A 20488-nucleotide genomic window follows, 5' to 3' on the forward strand; every position below is an offset into this window, starting at 1 on the left:
TGATTTCTGTGACAATTTTAACATAGTTCCTTCATATTTTCCTTATATGACTTACCATGTGCATTCTTCTGCATCCTCCATTTGACAATCACTTGCCTGAAGGATGAATCCAACATAAGATAGAATCTAGCATAAGACAAAAAGGCACTATGTACCCTGCCGGATTTGACCACATACATTGATTCTATTGCAAGCAAGGGTACTTAGGATTAATGGTTTAACAGATTCCTTTGTGCCAGATTCTACATACCATGCTACAGGTGTGAGGAGAATCCTCTAGATTTGGCATCAAATTAGTAAAGGGGAGCTACTCAGTATATGGATCATTGACTAAGGGACTGGAAAGCAGGCATAACAATTACTTCTTTGTTCTTAATTGAGGTCTTCCAAGTTTATAATTGGCATTCAATTACTACCCCTTATTATCCCCACAAGAGAGAATAACTTTTTAATAATATACATCCTTCAAGTAGTGCATTGAGTCTGACAACTTCAAAATAAGAAAGGTAAGCCAGAGTTTGAAGGATATCCATACCAAAAAGCTTTCTGTTGCAGTAACAATCACAACATACTGTTGAGTGTAAACAAACATTCATGTAGCGTTGGAGCATTCTAAGAACTCCACATGGATTTGCACAGCACTACTTACGATAGCCATATAAAGTTTATGCCAGTTTTTGGTTGATTTGTTAAGTTGCATGTTTTCCGATTGTCTTAAAAGAATGCTGTTGAGCTAATCCATTTTATCTTTTGATTTTGTCCTGCTCTCTAAAACTCAAATTGCCATTCCCCACCTGCTGAACTTTTTGAAAAGTGATTCCTAGGTTAGATGATGCCACATACATCCTCTTTCAGCAATTGACTAATGCCAGGGTTTGAATTACTATTGAATAAGCAGTAGTGAAATATCTATGAAAATAATCAGTAGTTCCAGAAACCACAAGCAACACCAAGGCAGAGTTGTCCTTAATCAGCAAAGACCATTTGTAGGAGAAGGGCTGTGAGTCAGGCGTTCGCTCTCTCTCTCTCTCTGCATACTATTTCTTTGTTGAATCTAAGGGAAGGCAGGTGGTGAGGGAAGTGCATTGCTCAGAATGGAGTGTGTGTGTGTTGGTGTGTGTGTGTTTTTCTTAAGTTGACATCACCAAAGTCATGTGATTGCCAAGAACCAATGAAAGAGGCTACAGAAAGGGGAACAGTTACATTTGTAATATTGGTTGTGTGAAACACTTCTTTGGGCCTCATAAACAACCACAGAACCACAAGTTGGGTACAGAGGCAGTCACACAAGAGCAGGTCCGGGATATTGGTCAGCAGGCAGGGCGAATCATTTTGACTGCAAACCACAAGAGTTTCGTAGAGTGGTAAGCATCATGAAACCACAAGTGATCCGCTATTTCTCTCTCTCTCTCTCTCTTTCTCATTTTTTTTTTTACAAAATAGTTTCAGTGTTTGTGTGAGAGAAAAAGAACCTTATTGCTGAATTGATTTTGCTTTGCAGATACAAACATGCGAAGTCCAATTGCAGACAGGAGGTTTCTTACAATGACCATTCTCTTTTTTTCACTTCCCAAGGTGAAAGAAATCACATAGCACCCCCTTTTACAAGACAGAATAAGTTTTAAAAGAGGAAACCATGGCTTCAAACAGCATATTTGAGTCATTTCCTTCTTACCAGCAGTGCTTCGTGCGAGGTAAGTGCCACTCAAATGTTTAAATATACTTTTTGACTCATCCATGTTTAGGAAAATGCATGCTTGCACTTTTCAAGAAGCTCTTAGCAGCACATGTTTTTCCATGATTATTTTCTTGGACTCTAGCTGAATCTGAAATGTGAATGAGTTACCAGCTTGTCTCTCTTCAGCAACTGTGCTGGGTATTTCTTTCACTTGCTCAAGTCACCAGCACATAATCCTCAGGGTTCTGTTGCTGACTGTTCAAGATCATATAAATTGCATGCAACAGCGGAGGCATAAGCCACCAAAGACGTCTTTTGCTGAGCAGGCAGAGTCAGGAGCTCTGGGACTGCAGCCACTTAAATAGCCAAGAGTACGCTACATGCATCACAGTAACCCAATATGCGAAGAAGGGAAGAACAAACAGACGTTTCAAGCCAGTGGAGTTTGCTGTTGCTCCATGTATCTATCATTCCAGATTATGGAAGGAGCTTAGGGCTGCAACTATGTTCGCATGTCTCTGGGCATAAATCAAGCTGGACTAAGTGGGACTAATTTTTTAATGAGCATGCATAATATCAGGTTGGGAGACTCATTTATTGGGGCATTCTTTAAAATGAGGAACTTCTGTGAGACTTGTAAACCACATGATGGGAGAATGAAGCGTACTTGGAGCCATTTCTTATTTCTGCGCTGAAGTTGTATTGTTGCCGTAGGCGCCGTCAGAATAATGAAGCTGTCCAGAGAGAGGGTTAATAAAACCAACTGCAGGATCTTGTCTTACACAGTTCCTGTCTAACATTTCATTCTGGATTTCATTCTAAATCTTTATTAGTAAGCAAATTGTCTTCTTTGAGAAATGTACCTGACTGAGGAAGGCTGCTCCTTCCTCAGAATTGTATGATAAGAATTTGTTCTTTCTCCCGGAGAAGCACCCAAAGCACAGGTAGAGCGCCATGTCGTTTTGTCTTATAATAAATGTGACATTATCAGTTTTGTACCAACAGCCATGCAAGGCATGAGGGGCTGGGCGGGAAAAATCTTTCCAAACTCTCCAAGACTGCTGCTTCACAAGTGTCTAAATGAGTCACCGGTTATTTGTATTAATTAGCCTTCTGAGGAATGCAGAAGGGTTGCATGCCCTTTGTCACATGTCACACTATCTTCTCCCCCATGGACTGGAAATGAGAGGGGGAGGTATGGGAGAAGAATACTATAAATGCTGCTGCTATAAAGGTTTATAACAACATTTACTGGCATCAGAAGATAGTTTAGCTGTATTTAATCACCAGAAATTGTCTGAGTCACACACCTTTTTTGGAACCTCTTTTGGTAACAAGACTTGGCATGGAGTAAGAAGAGCTGCTAACCCTTCCCGACTCATTTCCTTTGGGTTGCTAACAAGCAAAGGAAGCAATATTAGTAGAATAACAAGATCCTTCCTGAATGTAGTTGGCCTTACTTTTCTTTTGCCCATCCAAATGTTTATTTGCTCTTTTATCTACAGGACAGGAAGGCTTTATTGAGGAAATTTTATTCATTTGGAATGTAATAAAGGGTGAACCCTGTCATGTTCTACTTGACTTGATAGTGGACAGTCTGCTTCTTCCTGAACTCAGACAGGAAGAGGGCCACTAATGAAAAGAGATGCTTAAATACACCTCAAAACAGTATGACTTTCTCTGTAAAATTTTGCTTGTGTGGTTTTTTTAACATGGATAATTTGTTCTCTGCATTTTTTGCTGTAAGAAACCAAACCAAACCCATATTCCATCAAATAAGAGCCAATAAAATGCAAGGACACAAGGAATTGGAAACTTCCTGTGAAAGAGCCATTAAAAGGATGGGGAACACGTTGATATTGGGGTGCTCCAATGGCGTCTCCCACACACAAACACACAACTTACATTTCATTCAGTTTATCTTAGCACTACTGGATTGTGCTTGTAGACTGTGCACAAAAATCATTCTATTCTGTTTGCATTCATTTTCTTCCACTTGCACGTCTTGTGAGCTTCTCATTTCTTCATGGCTCTGTCTGATAAGTGCTTGTTGTACTGGGCATGTATGCTGCCTAATAAATTTCCTGAATGCTTGCTGTTGGTACTTTCCCATCTGAATGTTAGCATAAGTGATTCCCTGACAGCTGCAGAATTAATCTTAGGTCCCAGCAGATGTAAAAACTTCAGACTGAATGGTAGCCAAGTTGGTTGGTAAATGAATTAGCATCATAGAATGCACAGAAACCACTTGTCAGTTAGAACTGGGGACTTCTAACCATACAAATAGATATGAGAAGAGGTTATGCCAGCTGCTGAAGGCATAAAGTCAATGCTGAAGTTCACCTCCCAATGTAGTTCCATGGATTCCAAGGGGACATGCAGGGATGTTTATCCAAAAATGAAAAGCCATGAGTTCCTATGCCATAGCTTATTCACCTTGCCTCTTCTCAGTGGCAGCTTTCATACCCAAGCCAGTGCAGGAATTCCTCTCTTGGAGAGAATGTCGGACTCCCAAATATTTGTTACTTCTGGGGAAAAAACAGGGATAGAAGCAATTGTAATAAGCATATGTTTTAATTGTAAAACTGTAAAGAAAGTTTTAGACCAGATTTACACCTGTAGCAGATGAGGTAGAAAAGAGGAGGCAGCTAAGTTTATAGGTGGTAGGAGAGACTTCTGATAAGGGACCACAGTTCCAAATCTCCCTATCCCTGAACAAATAGAAAATTGACTGAGGATTGATTGAGGATTGACCATGGCTAGAACTTTTCTCCATGATGTGCTCATTTTTTGTTTGGTTTTTGCTTTCAGGAAGGTTTGTAGGGTGGAGATGGGCTGGATTTAAGTGGGAGAGCGTTCAGAACTGGAACTCTAAAGTGGCAGAGCCTGTCCTACTGCGTTCATGTGCCAGTAGCCCAGATCTTTGTTCTACAACAGGGCCTATTTTGAGCAATGTTCATCTGGAACTGTTTATGAAGAAAGTTTGCTTGTTTGGATAGTCTCATTGGATAGTGAATGGTTAGTAATCACCTTTTCACTGATTAATGGAAGGTTTACATATGAAATTTGAAGACTTATCCCAAAGTTTCTTTTCGTACGTGTCTGCTTCCTCCTTTTGCTGAGCTTCAGACAATTTTAAAACTTAACTTGACAAACACCTAGGCTTTGGTGCAAGAAAAATAATCATTGCTGTAGTCAAATTGTTCTCACCCCCCATTTCTCAGTAGTGTTTATACAGGGCAGTCATTAGAAATGTCCAAAATGGTTCAGTTATTTTTCCCGCCAAAATTTATTACACTTTCTTTCTTAACTGAAATTATGGCCCAAAGGGTGGAAAAAACAAGTTGTTTTCTGCCATAGATTTCACTTTATCAGTCCATGCAGTTCTCTCAGACGGAAATCCATAATTCTTTTTCAGTGTGATACTCTGAAAATTTGGAGAGGAAAAAAACGGGGAGTGGGGAAGCAAACACTGGTCCCTCCCTCAGTGAAAACTGACAGGATCACAAAGCTTGTCATATTAAATGAATGTGGTGCACCACAAAGGATATGACCCTTTTTCTATCACACCACACCAGGTCCTCCCTTCTGCTGCTAGGTAAAGAAACAAAGAATCTAGTGGATCTGTCTGGGAGTCCTAAAGTACCCTGAATATTACAAATCCATTTGCGTACCAAAAAGTTATGAAAGTCTTCTATTTTCTATCAGCTTTTCATTAATAAGTGCACTGTAATGGAAACATTTGGAAACGAGCCTCAATAATCTAAGGGAAACACCCAGATATCCTGTGCAAGATAGAAGCTTATAGCACAGCTACAACTTTCCAGAATCCTTGGACATAACTAACACAGCAATCCTATCCATGCCTATTCAGAAGCATATGCCACCAAATTCAATGGGGCTTTCCTCCAGATATAAATATCAACCTGTAGTCTTAATATAGAATCCTATGTACATGTATCTAGCATGAGTCCTGTTGAACATGCATAGAATTACACTATTACATTGTTTCTATTTTGAACAATTAGGGTCAGGCATTAAGCACTTTAAAATCCCATAGCATAATTCTTCCTCATTGAGATTAGTCAGTTTGTGCCACATGATCTATGGTCAGAAGGACAACCAAAGAAGTGATTCTGCCTGCGGTTAGGTCAGGGTATAGCTCACAGGTATGTGATAAAAGAGGAATGGCCGCTTAGGAACTGTTAGGATGAATCACGTATCAGTTATCATTAGGTTTTATAAGTTAAAACCTTGAATTGGACTCAGAAACGTATAGGCAGCCAAACCAAGCAGGCAAGCACTAGTGGTATGTGTTTAGAACTTCTATTTATTATTTATTAAAACATTTCTATGCCGCCCCATTCGCTGAAGCTTTGGGGCGGCTCACAACATAAAATTAAAATACAAGAAATAACAATATAAAATATAAAATAAGTCCAGCCTAGTAGTCCAGCTGCCATATTTTGCACAAGCTGCAGCTTCTGAACATTCTTCAAGAGCAACCCAATGTAGAGTGCATTGAAGTAATCAAATTTAGAGATGAACAGGTTGTAGATTACTGAAGCAAGGCTATTCTTTCCAGATAGGAGCAGAGCCGGGCCACTAGTCAAGGCTAGTAGAAGGCAATGGGTGCCACCTGAGAGTCAAAGAGGATCCCCAAGCTACAAGTCTGCTCTTTCAAGGGGACTGCAACCTCATTGAGAAAGACTGAACACCCTCCACTAATTGCACACTAACAGCATCTCAAACTTTTTTGGACCAACCTTCAGTTTGTTAATATACATTCAATCCATTGCCACAACCAAGCACCTGTGTAGGACATCCAAAGCTTCACCTGATGGGAATGAAAAGGCAAAGTAGAAGTGTGGGGAAGTAGGTTTCATGTAGATGTTGGGGAACAAGACCCTGAGGAACCCAATGCTGCAGAATCCACAGGGCTGAGCAATTTTCCCCATTCACCACCTTCTGGGGCTGGCCATCCAAATGGGAGCAGAACCACTGCAATGTCATAGGGTCTCAACTCCTAGCTCAGTTGGTTACTCTAGAAGGAAACTATGGCCAATAGGACTGAAAGTCTTTGAGAGATCCAAGTCATTGAGCCAGGAGCATATGTTTTTAGCAATGCGTATGAAAAGAAAATACCAATTTTCATGCTAGTTTTCCAAAAATACATATATTGATGCAGAATGGAAGGGAGCAAACATAAATGTTGGAAAAATGAGAAGGAGATAAGTATTGAACTTGACAGATTTGTTCTTTCCTACTGTAATCTGCTTCCAAGAAAGGTTCCAAAATCAGGGAAGCACTCCAGGGCTTTAAGAAGACAACTGGATTTGATTATAGATAACAGGGCTATCTATCTAATAAGACTATGTCTGAGTGGAAAAGCAGAGAGAACCAGCAGGAACAGGAAGTGTACTGTTGCAATTTCCTTTAAAGATGCAGATCACCAGCAAAAAGTAAATTACTTAATATGCCTTCTTTGCAGTTTACTCCATAGCCTCTTTAAAAACATAAGGGCTGTTCTATGTATAAACCACACTTTGCTCACAGCTACTACAAACCAAAGACTGTGTGTTGTACTCCAGAAAAAATGGTGAACTGAAACTAAAAGTAAAAAAGAAATGAAAGATTTCAGGGGAATGAAGAACAACCCAGAAGAATTACAGCTACTAAGTTTATGCCTGTGATTTAATCTTTTTTACTTCCTTGATCAAGTGTTTTGTCTTTGGGCACAATCCTATGCATGTTTAGACAGAAAAAGCCCTATAACTTGCTGCATTTCCCAGCCAACTTTTTCTGACCAAACTTGCATATGATTTTACCTTTAGGACACAGCCTTATAGATACTCACTTGGGAATAAGTTGCACTGAAAATTGTAGGACTTGTTTCCAAGTAAACATTTCCATATGTGTTGGACTCTAACTCCCATATAATATCTGTCATCCAAAGCATGGAGACTGCATTAATAGAATTGTGCTATTAGACATACTGGCCACCAGCACCAGTACACCAGTTAGTAAATCTCATTGGGTTTATTTATTTATTATAGATTTGTTTGGAAGCCACCTATTTGCATTGTGCTCTCTGAGTGGCCATTACAATATCCAAAATATGACAGTTTTCTTCAGTGTCAGTAGGATTCTAGCTGTTACCTACAAGAGCTGATGAATGCCAGTTGAAGTTATTTATTGATCATGATACTAATCCTAATGAAGATATTTTTCCACCAGTGATATTGCATCAAACTTTTTGTTTTAGAAGGTCCCTGAAATTTGACAATGCAAAGTTCAAATGTAGCAACCTTTTCTGAAATGTAGCACCTACCAAAACAAACAACCAATCAGAAAAATATGTTAGGGTTGGGACGAACCTTTTCAGAATCCATCCCTCCAGAATCCTCAGACTTCCTCTCGTGCTCAGACCAGTCCTGCCAAGTGAGCCAAGCCAAGAGAAAGTGTGCAGTTGTGGAAGTGGCAACCTTCCCCAGCTGCATTCCTGGGGGCTAAACTTCTTCTGCTCTCTGCTGCTGGTGGCAGAGACAGGTGCGGAAGAGTGGTACTGCTTGTGCAGTGAATGGAGCTCAATTCCTGATGAGTGCTCAATAGATCCTGGACATGCTCACAAGGAACTTGGGCTCTGGACCACTGTAAAGTAGAGTCTAGAGTCCAGGAAGCTGAAACCAGGGAACCTGGCATATTATCCTCACCAGACAGATTCCTTGGACATCCTTACTCCATCTAAAGCACTTCTTGAATTTGAACTGAAGGACTTCAGGTATAGACTTGCAAGAAAAAAAAGTCACTTGGGGCCATTATTAGGAAAGTGTGAGGAGGCTGGAATGCATTGATGCAGCTCCCTGGATTCCAGCTGTTTTCTTGATGTTGTGAATCTGACTTCCTGGTGAGCATGCCAAGCATTCATGTAGTGCTCACCAGGAACTGAGCCCTATATGACTGCTGTGCAAATGGTGTCCCTTTTCATACATGTGATTTACAGCCTTAGTTTGTGCTGCATGTGACTGGGAAGAAGGTTGCCAGTTGTGCAACCAGGGTTCTGCAAATGCTCATGGACTTCCTCTCAGCTTGGCTTGCTTTTTAAGTCATGGCCGAGCTTAAGAGGAAGTCTGTATACTGAAGAGGGATGGATTCTGTAGAACATCACTGTAGAACATGCTCAGTCATTGCAGGGTTTTAAGAAGTCCTTGTGGACCTTATTTTACTTGGCCTTCTGATATGGTTGCTGTTGCTTTACTAATGCTGTTGATTTTTTGTTGCTTTTCTGTCTTAATGTTTTAATGCCTTGTAAGGCACCTTGGGAAGGCTTTTGCCCTAAAAGGTGGCCAAGAAATGTTTCACATACACACATGGAATACAATTGGATGGGGGAAAGTCATGCCAATCTTCTCTCCTTCTTGCCCCCTGCTCCTTACAATCCTGATTATCCTCTATTCCTTATCTTAAAGTACTCCATTTACTTTCTTCCATCTCATCAATCCTCAGAGTCTTTGCATCATTGCACTCATCCCTCCCATCACCTTCATCCCACCATCTTCTCAAACTTTCCTGTGCCCACCCTTCCTCCCTGCCCCCTTCAACCTTTCTCTCTTCCTTTCTTCCCTCTTTCTTCCCTCCCTTCTGGTTCCCAGCCTCTTTGTCAGCTTCCTTTCTTCTTCCCAACATCAACTCCACCTACACTTCATCCTCAACTCACTTCATATCTCCTCTTATCCTTTCTGTGAGGAGTGGAGTGGGAAGAGAAACCAGATAGTAGCAACAGTGCACTGAGTTCAATATGCAGCTGCTACATTGCAAACAAACTTCTGGCCTTCTCTTCTTGGCAAAGGAAGAGAAATGAAGGTTCAGAGGTAGATGCATCCCTTATGATTCTTTAAACCTGGAACCTGATGGATCCTTAAAGGGAGAAGGTTTTAAAGCGGTCTCCTTGAGGAAATAATCATGATATGCCATGTTTTCATGGCAAACGGAAAGTATATGACACTGTAACAAGAAAAGAGAAACTCTATATGTTAAAGTGTGAAATATGAGACATTTTCATGGTATGCACATCTAATTCATTCCTACAAATGTGAGTCCCTCAATAAACTTCTCTGAGTATGTAAAGTCCGTCACACTCACAAGAACATTTGTCTCCAGAATGTTTAGTCAGCAACAGGGTTACATGTCCTTCAATATCCCTGTGGGCATGTTTACTGAAAGGCCTTCCAAATATCTCTGTAGCTGATTGCTGGTAAAACTGCATTGTTATTGTTATTGCTACTATCATAGTGAATAACTCCTAAACATTTTAATCTAAACTTGTTGAGACACAGGCTTGGAATTCTAGAAATACAAGCCTGGAGAAATGGTACTATCTTTTTCTTGAGGAAGATAGCAAAAGCAATGCTGAGAGACCTCTGTTTAGTTTTTCTTTTCAAATTTACAGCTGTTCATACACTACTCTTCTGCTCCTGCTACAGTTAGAAAGTGACTTAATATTCAGCTATGGCAGAAAAATAAAATACACTTGTAGCATTTCCCTGAACACTAACTTTAGTAGAAGAGAAGGATGTAAATTAAAACCTTTATTAAAGTTTCATTTAAAATATTTTTTATCCCATTCCTCAACCAAGTAACCTCCCACCACAGTCTGGTTCACACAGCATAACTCATCACAGGTAGGCAGTGAGAGTGGATGGTTGTGTTGGCATATTCAGACTTGCAACAAACCATTCTGAAAAACTCTGGCAGTCCCCTGACTATTAGGTGTTGAAGTGACAGCCAGAGAAATGCAGTACTCACAGCAGTGACCGCTCTGAAAAGGAGCTTAAAAGTGGGGGAATAAATGTCTCCCCTTTCTGGAAAACCTGGGGATGTGGGGAAGTGTCAAAAACAGCACTGAGAGGTGTCAGTTCAGCACTTACAGTCAAGAGAATTATATTGCTAAGGGGCTGGTGCTGCCCCTACTCTCTCTCTCTCTCTCTCTCTCTCTCTCTCTCTCTCTCTCTCTCTCTCTGTGTTCACTTTCTTTTGTGACTTCCTGCTTTTCAATTGACAGTTTGGTGATTGGTCCCTGGTAACTTATGCACAAATTAGCCTATAAATCAGTTCCTTAGTCTGTCTGACAGCTGAAGCACACAAAGAAATTGACCAGGCAAAACTATACATGTCAGACATTCACAAGTGTGTTCCTGAATACTTGCAAAAGACTGACAACAACAACAACGGTTTTAAAATATGAATGCAGTTGTACAATTCTCAGAGGAAAATACACCCCCAAGTGCACTTTTTTGAGAGTCTGCTTTCCTTAATAGCAGCTAAAAATAAGGACAGTGATCAGAGTGGGGAAGGGAAACAGGATGGATTCTGCTGCAACGGAGACTTGGATGCCAGCGGGAGAATCAGTGGGGAAAGAGTAGGAGGAGAAGCCACAGTGAGCCCAATTATCTCCTAAGCACACCATGGTTGTATCACAAACAATCCACCATGACTTTTTCTAAGGGTAGTTTAACATGATGTGCAAACATGGTCAGTGGCTTACAAAAAATCAGTAAAACAAAGCAGTGCTTGTCTGTAGGTTTAAAAACTAAGACATGGCATACAGAAAAAGAAGGGGAAGGAAAAAGAGAAAAATACATTAAAGTAAGAAAGTACATAATGCAATTATGTACTATGTTGGAAAAAGAGGAAACTCCTGTTCTCCAACCCCATTAGAACAATACATCCAGACCTGCGAAAGCTGCACCGTACAAGCTTCTGTACAACTCCTAGCATTGTATAAATTTGCCCATTCTCAGCACTGTGTCGATCTAGTTACGGAGCACCATTGCCAACTGCTGAATCCTGACTGAGGGTGCTTCAGGATGAGTTTTTATCATGCAGTTGCCCTGGCTTATTCATCAAATGCTACAATAGGACCCAGATGATGTGTCTTCCATTTTTAACCCTCCTTTATTTTTTCACCACCACTTCTGTCTTTTTAAAATTCCACTTTTGGTAAAAAGGTGGCTTACACATTTAATCAATGAATAAATACATATTTACTGCTTTTGTTTTGAACTTCTTTAACTTTTTTAATAGGATAACTGTAATCTAATTTTCATCTGTCTCCCTAATCTTATTTCATATCTCTATTGCGGTATCTGAACTTCTAAAATGCCTTAGTATGTCAAACTCTACATGATGTGTAGAAAAAATCATTCTTGTTTTTGAAATATTGTAATGAATCATAGAAACTTAGTGGCTCATCCAGGATCATACAGGAAATTTGTAATAGAGCAATTAGCTTTCAGACAACTTTTGAACCAAACATATTTGTCCTATATTTTTTACACTGAGATTCAAGGCTAGTGCAAATATCACACACACACACACATACAACTTTCCAACAGGCCATGGGTATCCCTAAACATGATGCTAAATAGCTGAAGCTTAACAAAGGGCTGCTCAGAAAAACACTAACTACATCTTTTGGAACAGAATTTGAGCTAGATAAACTCCTAAATGGCTTGGCATACTTGGAAGGGAAAGAGAGCAATTATACAATGTCTAATTTACACAGCCAGCTCTCTGTTTGAGATGCTCTCATTTTAGTTACAGAAGCCTGGGTATCTCTGAAAGACCAGTCACATGAATTACTGGAAATAAGGGGATGCAATTTCAGGAAGAAAACAATGTGCTAACTTTGGAAAAGCCACACAAGAATTTCAGACAAGGCCTGAAAACTAGATCCAGTATTGAGCATTGAAATGGTGATGCATTTTCTTTGGCCATTTGGCACGAATTGCTAAATCATAATTCTTTGCTCAGTCACTCAAAGTGGAAGAAAACACATTAGTGGAAGAAAACGCAAACTGGCCTCTTTACAGAGGTGCCTGCTTTTTGGAGGATTAAAATTGTCTATTTTACATGTGTTGTTTATTTTGGGTAGTAGGGGACATTCTGTTTCTGCCTTTCAGCATGTTCCATTACATAACCACAAGGCAGTGCTGTGATACATTGGGACAGAGAAAAATACTTGAGCTTCTCATTCAGGTTCATTCCACCATCTCTAAATAGCACTACAAAAATGGTTCTTTTAAAAAAAGGCATGAAAATGCTTAAAAAGCACAGAAAAGGCAAGCAGGATGACAACATTGTGTAAAGTACCCAAAACATATTAGGAATGAAGAATTACAAGTGCACAATAAAAGCCTCAATTAAAGAAGCTCAGTGTCTTTGGGTCTTAGAGCATGCTGAAAGTGAAAGGACTAGAGCATTGTGATATAATACACATTTTGTATGCCCTTCTTCTCAAGCCCTGGTTTCTGGTTCAAGGAGCACACAGCAGTGAGGCTGGAGGACTGCTTTCTGTTAGGGTAGATAATGGTCTGCAGTGATTCCTCTTCTTACTCCCTGTGATGGGCACAAAAGCTCCTGATCCACAGTGGAACAACATATTACAAAGCAAGTGCAAGGAAGCATGGAGGCAGGGGATACTTGCAGGGAAGAATTGGCTGGCTGGTGGGTTGCTTAATTCATCCCATGCCAACCAGCTGTCCCTTGGATGTTCCCCACAGGGCTTTTTTTTTACCAGCTGGGCTGCAAGACCAGAAGTAATTCTGGCTGAATAAAGGAAACAGTGATGGTTGTATGGGGCAAGCCATACTAGGAAGCGCTTGTGTCAATCAGCCCTTGAGGCACTATCCTTCCACTTTCCAGTGTGAGCCTTTCATTATGAAAGTCATTGGTGGTAGTCCTGGGTACTTTGTGTAGGTCTCTTTTCATGGTACACTGCACTTTTGGTGGTGAAGAGCTCTGAAGAGAGCATCAGATGAGAGGGAATGGACAGAGGCAGCATTAGCTCTGCCTGTCCTCAGGCTGCTTCTCCTGCAGTTGCCTTATCTCAAACAAAATTGGTCTGGGCTCAGGGTACTGTGAGCAGAGTGAGGCAGTTGATTTGGTGTGTTGTGGAATGTGCTATTATATGTATTATTAATAATATTTTATACATGGTATTAGTATTGCCAGGAGGAGAATGAGGCAATTACAGCCTTCCCTGCCCTCAGGACTTGAACTAACACAATTGGGTACTATGAACTTTAACTTGCAGGATGGGTACACCACTTGCTTCTCTGTCTTGGGCACCGGCATGCCATGGGCCTGCCTTACATTCATGGAGGGAGCTTGTAATTCCACCCCACATTGCTTTTCAGCAGAGAAATATATGTTGTCCTTTTGCTATCATGTAAAGAGGTCACGCATAACTATTTGCAAATCAGGGGGTCATTTTCCATGGACACTGTCTGTAGACCCAGAAATTTATTTCTAAAGTGAGGGTGTGTGCTATTTATTCATTTTTTATATTTATAACCCACCTTTTTTACTTCCAATGAACTCAGGGTGGCTTACAGAGTTCTCCTTCTCTTGTTCTTATCTGCACAACAGTCCTGAGCATCTGTCACTGGCCCAAAGTTACTCAGTGAGCTCCATGGCTAAGCAGGGACTAGAACCCAGCTCTCCTGAGTCACAGTCCTGCACTTTTAATCACTATACCACACTGTCTCTCTATATAATCATGACAGGATTCATAGAGTTCATTACAGTGCAAATAGCAGAGGCATTCAGCAGGGGAGAGCAGCATGCACACTGTTAGCTTTGGATTTGCAATGTGTTACAAAGTCTGTTAATACAATAATAGGAAGAAAATGATATCTACAGTAAAACAAGAAATACAGCTTGATTCTGGTAAGAACTACCAGAAGAACTACATTGACTTGAATTAGGCCAGTTTATATCTCAGTTCTGACCCTGTGTACTCCAGCCACACATCTTACTTACTGCTGGGCCCTGCACCTCTCTCTAAATAGTGTGCCTGTGTTAAAATTGGATAGCCACCTAATGGAAAACTCCATCTTTCCTCACTGTGCATTTCCTCCAAGAGCTCAGTTACCAGCTTTCCTCTCCCCACATGCATTACTGGATTTATAGTGGGAACTGAAGAAAAACTTATAATCGGATGTGCCAATATAAATGTTTTTAATTAAATTGCTTTATTGCTGTGTGAATTCTAGTATAACCAGCTAGATCATTATTACGGCAAAACAGTGGTGTATATTTCATGTAGACATTAGAGCTAAAAATAATATATGTGCATATTAGATGGCATGTCTGCTAAAACACCTGCAGCTGATGAACATGTTGTGAAAGGCTTACAAGTTGTCCTTTGTTACTTTGACAGTGGTTACCACATTAGCATGAAAGTGAAGCTATATGAAACTCGGCAGTTTTCTTTCACTGAGTTCTGTGATATCCTTGTTTGGGGATTTTGATAGAGAGAGATTTGAATCCATCTACTCCCTTAAAGCACGTTGAGACTGAAATGCCATTGCCCTAGATTGCAAGTCGTTTTGACTGATTTTTCCTCTCAAGCTGTAACATTCTCCTGATTTCCATGGAAATGCATGGGAGGCATCAAAGGCTCAGGTTCGGATATGACACAGCTACATGGCCATAGCAAGCAGTTTCATCATTCCTGTTGACCCTCCATGTACGTTCGTAAAGCACGAGCACTCTGCCCTTGCAGTCCTTTGATGTTGCCAGAATATAAAAACATGTCACCACTTGACCTCTTAATTTGTCTCCTTACGGTCTGTAAAGGCGAGAAGTGGCCACCTGCTCCAGCAGTTTTAGAGAACCGCAAGTACAGTGCCACAGGGTGTGACAGATGCAACCGTTATTCCAATGAAAAATGTATGACATTCTAAAACATGATCACCCACCCATCTTTCTCCATCACATTGTAGATCAATATTATGGCTCACATCTGTGGCATGCATCACAAACAGCACATGCCCTGGTCAGATATTCTAGCCCTGTCTTCATAAGTGGGTAGCTTAACCTTCCACAGGCTTAACCAGTAAAAGCTGCGTGGAAGAGGATTTTCACTAATAAATACACCATTAGCACTGAAGCTGAAGGCTTGTTCTAGAGCAATTATAACAGCACAAAGACAAAGCACACAGTGACTGGTATTTCAGGCTCATTTGTGTCACTACATCACTCCCTCCAATACAGAAATCCACCAGTAAATGCCAGAAGGATTGCAGCCCTGAGATACAAAAAGGAAATAACAGTATATCACTCTGAAACTTACAAAAATAGAAAAAGAAATATTAAGAACTCCCTAAGGATATGGGGGTAAATGAGCCAGTGAAGATTGCTCAGTAGCGCTACCATGTTGAATATTAGTTGGAAAATAAAAACGGAAGAGTGGGTGGAGAGTAAAATGGCCTGCTTTAACTCCTTGCTTCTTACAGTACTCCAGAAGGAGACTGATTGACTTGTGATTTGGAAGCCAGAATAGGAGAACTCTTGTTAGTATGTAGCTATAATCTACATTTTGTTGCATGCCTCATTTGTAGAAAGCTTATTCCTATGTTCTTGCCAAGCTTGGTTTTACTGTGCAGGTTGCAATGTATTGATATATGTAGCTTTCTTCTTCCCTTTCTACCATTAAAATGTAGCAGCTAACACAGGACTCTTTGTAAGGTCATGAACTTTGGCTGGGAAATCCCTGAAAGAAATCTCAGTTCAAGCATAAACTGACCCGGTGGCCTTTGACAAGTCATTGTTCTTAGCTTCAGTTAATAATAATGGCTTTTCTTAGAGGGCTATTATAAGGATTACTAAAGACAATGAGTTGTACCCAATGGTGCCTTTGCCTGAAGAGCACTTCTGGTCACTTTCACTGGTGTTCCTGGTAACTCCTATGGACCTCAGTCTTTTGTGCCTTGTTTCATTCGGTCCCAGGGGGTCCAACAGCACTCAGACACAGCTTTGCACAGGGATCTTAGGTGTGTGTATAGGGATGCCAACATGGGTGAACAGAAGCACTTTCTGCTAAGACAAGGCTACCAATAGATACAGCCCAGTCTTCCTTGAACCCAGAAAAGGTAATCCATAAGCGGTGTGCATTTACATTTAAAACACTCTTAGGGAATGCCAAGATCTTTTGCATTCCCTCATGTCTAACTTAAAGAACACACCTGCTGTGCTCATACATACATGTGGATTGTCACCTTTGTCGAATCCTTTTCCTCACACTGGAGAAAGCTGCCTCTGTGGATTTCTGCCTGCCATGCGGGTGTTAAAACAAACCTCTGCTAGATAAAAAAGTGGGAGACCCACCCTGTTCTACTCAGTGATACTCCACTACACAAGTTCCATTGCAGCATACCTTCCCCCTTTGTGGCTGCTTCTTCTGCTCTTTTAATTCATTGCTTACAGCACCAGTCATATTGGAAGCTAGAAGGCTTTTAATGTGGCTATGGAATCACAGATGAAAAATGGAACATTTGGGCCAAAAGCAGGGGGTAACTAACTAGGAAGCAGGGAGATGGCAGAAATGTTGGAGGACGGCTGCAGCAGGGGCAGGAGAAGGGATGAGCTGAAAATGAACCCGGGTGAGAGGTCATACCTTCTGCTTGAGTGAACCCTGGGGATAGCAAACCTGGTACACAGCTCAGTGGCTTGCAAACCAAGAGCTAGACTGCATGAGACATTAAATACATTAAATGTTCTTTCTATTTGACTTTTACGTAAGTGGGTGTGAGGGTGTGGGGAGCAAGGGACACGCAAGTCTGGGTGCTTGCTTGTGAGTAAAAAACAAAGAGAAAGTAAGTTGCACATACTATTTAGTTAGCAAATGATGTGCTCACTTACAGTATTTTAACATGCTTCTTTAATTTAAGATTGCTCCTTGTACTAAGATTCATAATCAGAAAGATCTTGCTCCCAGGCTTACAATCTCATTGCCATGACATAAAGGGAAAGAGTTTGGGAGGAAAGAAGACAAAAAGCAAACCACAGGAACTAGGTTCACAGATCGTATATGTGTTCTTTCTGGCAAGAGATTCCTGCAGCTTCTCCTTCTCTGGCTGATGTATGGGCTCACAAGAGTCTCCCAGCTGCCAAGATGTTCTTCCTGGGAGGAAGGGGATGAAGCCCCACTGAGCCTGGTCCTCTGGTCAGTAGATGTAGTTTAGCTCCAAGACACAGCAACCAAGAGGACTATTGATGGGGTAGGTCATTCCTGTGGCCTTTCCCTTCACTGCAAATGCCATAGGCTGGTGATGGACCCCATGCCTGGCATGCAAAGGGCTCCAGCTTCAATCCTGGGGAATCTCCAGTTTAAAATTATGACAGGATGGGGAAGATGCCACCTGAGAACCAGGAGGGTCACTGTCACTCAGAGCAGCCCAGTACTTAGCTGGTCTGACTTGATGTAAGGCAGCTTCCCTGTCATATCTGCAGCCTGTCATGGCCTGTCATATCTGCAGCCTGAAGCCAATGTAAAAATCATTTCCAATGAAAATCTCCACAAATCCTGAAATATTCACCCTTCCTGCTCTGTAGGCTTTAACATTCCCCTGAGTCTTCTTGATTCACAATACTTTGAAAACATCAATTTGAGGTGGCAACAATTTTGTTCTGGAGATACCTTGCAGTGTTAAGCTGTAATTATCTCAGATGACAGTGTATTTCTGTTCCGTAACAAAGTTTGCTTATTTTCAGAGAGATGTTAATAACACTGTACCAGTAATTTGTGGTATCTAAATGGCCCCCTGAGTGAGGATACAATACTGAGCACTGGGTGGACAGGTCCATGGATTGCACTGGTCTCGATGCAGTTATGACTTAAGTGTTGACAGCCTTAATCCTATGCAAGTTTAGGCAAAAAGGGGGCCTACAATTCCCAGCATGGTCCAACATAACTGGCTTGCGTGTGTGGCAGTTGTTTTCTGTCCAAACGTGCATAGGATTGTTCCCTTAAAAGGGAAATTGTTTTCTGGGAGTTTTACTTAGCATACCTGTGTGAAGAAGAAGGAAAATAAAAAGTTCTATGTGAGTTTACTGTATTTGTTGTAAAAGTGGTCCCCTTCTTCTCTGAGTTGCCTCAGATCTGCCCCCCACCCCCATTTGCAAGACCTGTTAAATCAAAATTCCCTCGTATAAATGAGTGATCACATTTCATTCTGCCGGCTGCCTGGAAACCCATTTAGCACCCTTATTCTACTTCCCTCCCCTCCTTCCTTTTACTCACTGCTTCCCTCTGTTCCCAGCTTTCAACAACAGCTCCTTTCTTTTTCTATGTCCTCTCACCCTGCACAAAGCTGCTTCCAAACTCATATTCACAAGGCTTTTGTGTGTTCTTGTGCTGGAGACAAAACTGCACCACTCTGAAATCAAAAGTGTTAGTTAAACAGAAGCAGTTGGAAGGGTGTTCTTGTGTTTCCTTGCAGAGGGTTTCCTCTTGCTCAGCAACGGAATTAGAAAACACAACAGCCCCACACTGCAAACTGTTGCTGCAGGTCAGGTATGAAGACCCTTTTTGTGCCAGGCAGGATTAATGGGCATCACGCAAGTCACACAGTATGTGATTTTAGGCACCAGAGAAGAATCAGTAACTGGGGGTTTCCTCCTTATCTCATGCAAAGAAGTGTTAATCTCATCTGCTGCCTGCTCTCTTTTTGATGCTTCTCATGACGTGCGCAGCCCACTGATGTAGCTTTGCTGGAAGTGAACCGTGGCAAGATGGCTAGGTGTGGACATGTCATCTACTGCCCCATTTGCCCCGACTTATACTGTACTATTTGAATACTTGGACTCTGCAGAATAGATGGAATTTGGGACCACATATTTGATAGGTACTCTCTTGTTCCTTCTATGGTCCCTCTGTGGTTGGTTCAGTGGAGGATTTGGAAACCTGGGTATGAATCCCCCACAATATACATCCATAGTATTTTCAGGATATATGATTTAAAGCTCTTGGCATCATAAAATGAGATTACAGCAATTTTTAACTATTAAAATCAGACAATAATGAATAAGGGTGCTTTGCAATGTCTGAGATTCTTGGCTATTGGATACAATTGGCTGAAACTCTTTGGTTTGCTGGCAGTGCCTTGTGCTTACCGCTACTTTTATCTGATTGACTCTTTCTTTCTTATCTTACAAGTATCACAGTATTGACACAGTATGTCAATCTAGGATGACTCCCATAATCTCTGGTGTTCTGATGAACTGCAAGTCAAAAGGTCTGGAGGGCCACAGGTTGCCCCCTCCTGATGGCATCAGAGGCCGAAGAGGCTTCTTTTATGCATTATGTAAATTTATAAGCATGGGGCAGAGTGCAGATCAAGTCTAGTCTATGATTAGACTATTATAGGCAGTAGCAGCTTCAGATGTTAAGATGCATTTCCTGACCCCTACTTGTGCTAGTAATTTTTGATTTAAGAGTAATGGCCCAGGCTGACCATTTTATTAGATCAATGAAGTATTTGGTGATTGGCAACCCTACATGGCTACAGTCAGATGAGCACCAACCAACGGAGCCTTCTTTGTACCCAGTTGAGCCTGGATCAGCTTTTGACATTCACTCGCAGCTGCTTGAAAACTCTGGTAGGTGGTTGTCATAGAAATGGGTCAGCTCAGGCTAAATCAGCACACACAGTATCCTGACCTTTTCAAACTGGTCAGCTACTTTGGAGTTATTTGGAATCCATACACATGAAAGTCACTTCCCAGTGTCTTGTCACACTGCATTGTGACCAAGATACAGACACCAGAATGGAGTTCTGTAGATGGAGATAAGGGCACACTTGATTCTCAGTCACCAGGGACCAGTAGCAGGTTTAGCCCCCAACCCAGAGGTGTTACCTTTACTAACGACCATGTGTTACCTCAAAGGTGCACATGGCTGCCATTCATTCTTATGGGGGGGGGGAACTTGAGGGTTGGCACAAGACATTATGTTGGTGCCTGATG

General features: G+C 41.3%; 1 protein-coding gene across 2 annotated transcripts in view; it reads left to right on the forward strand.

Moving 5' to 3' along the window:
- Nucleotides 1-1092: 1092 nt before the first annotated feature.
- Nucleotides 1093-20488, forward strand: part of RUNX1 (RUNX family transcription factor 1) — a 207364-nt gene continuing 187968 nt past the window's right edge. The window contains exons 1-2 of one of the 2 annotated variants that reach the window (XM_044442324.1): nt 1093-1364; nt 1576-1694. In XM_044442324.1, the coding sequence (XP_044298259.1) occupies nt 1637-1694 (58 nt within the window). In that variant the 5' untranslated portion in view covers nt 1093-1364; nt 1576-1636. The remainder of the gene's footprint in view (nt 1365-1575; nt 1695-20488) is intronic. The other variant, XM_044442322.1, reaches the window with a different exon arrangement.

Source organism: Varanus komodoensis, unplaced genomic scaffold (assembly GCF_004798865.1).
Source record: "Varanus komodoensis strain SLA01 unplaced genomic scaffold, ASM479886v1 scaffold4, whole genome shotgun sequence".
Classification (NCBI taxonomy): domain Eukaryota; kingdom Metazoa; phylum Chordata; class Lepidosauria; order Squamata; family Varanidae; genus Varanus; species Varanus komodoensis.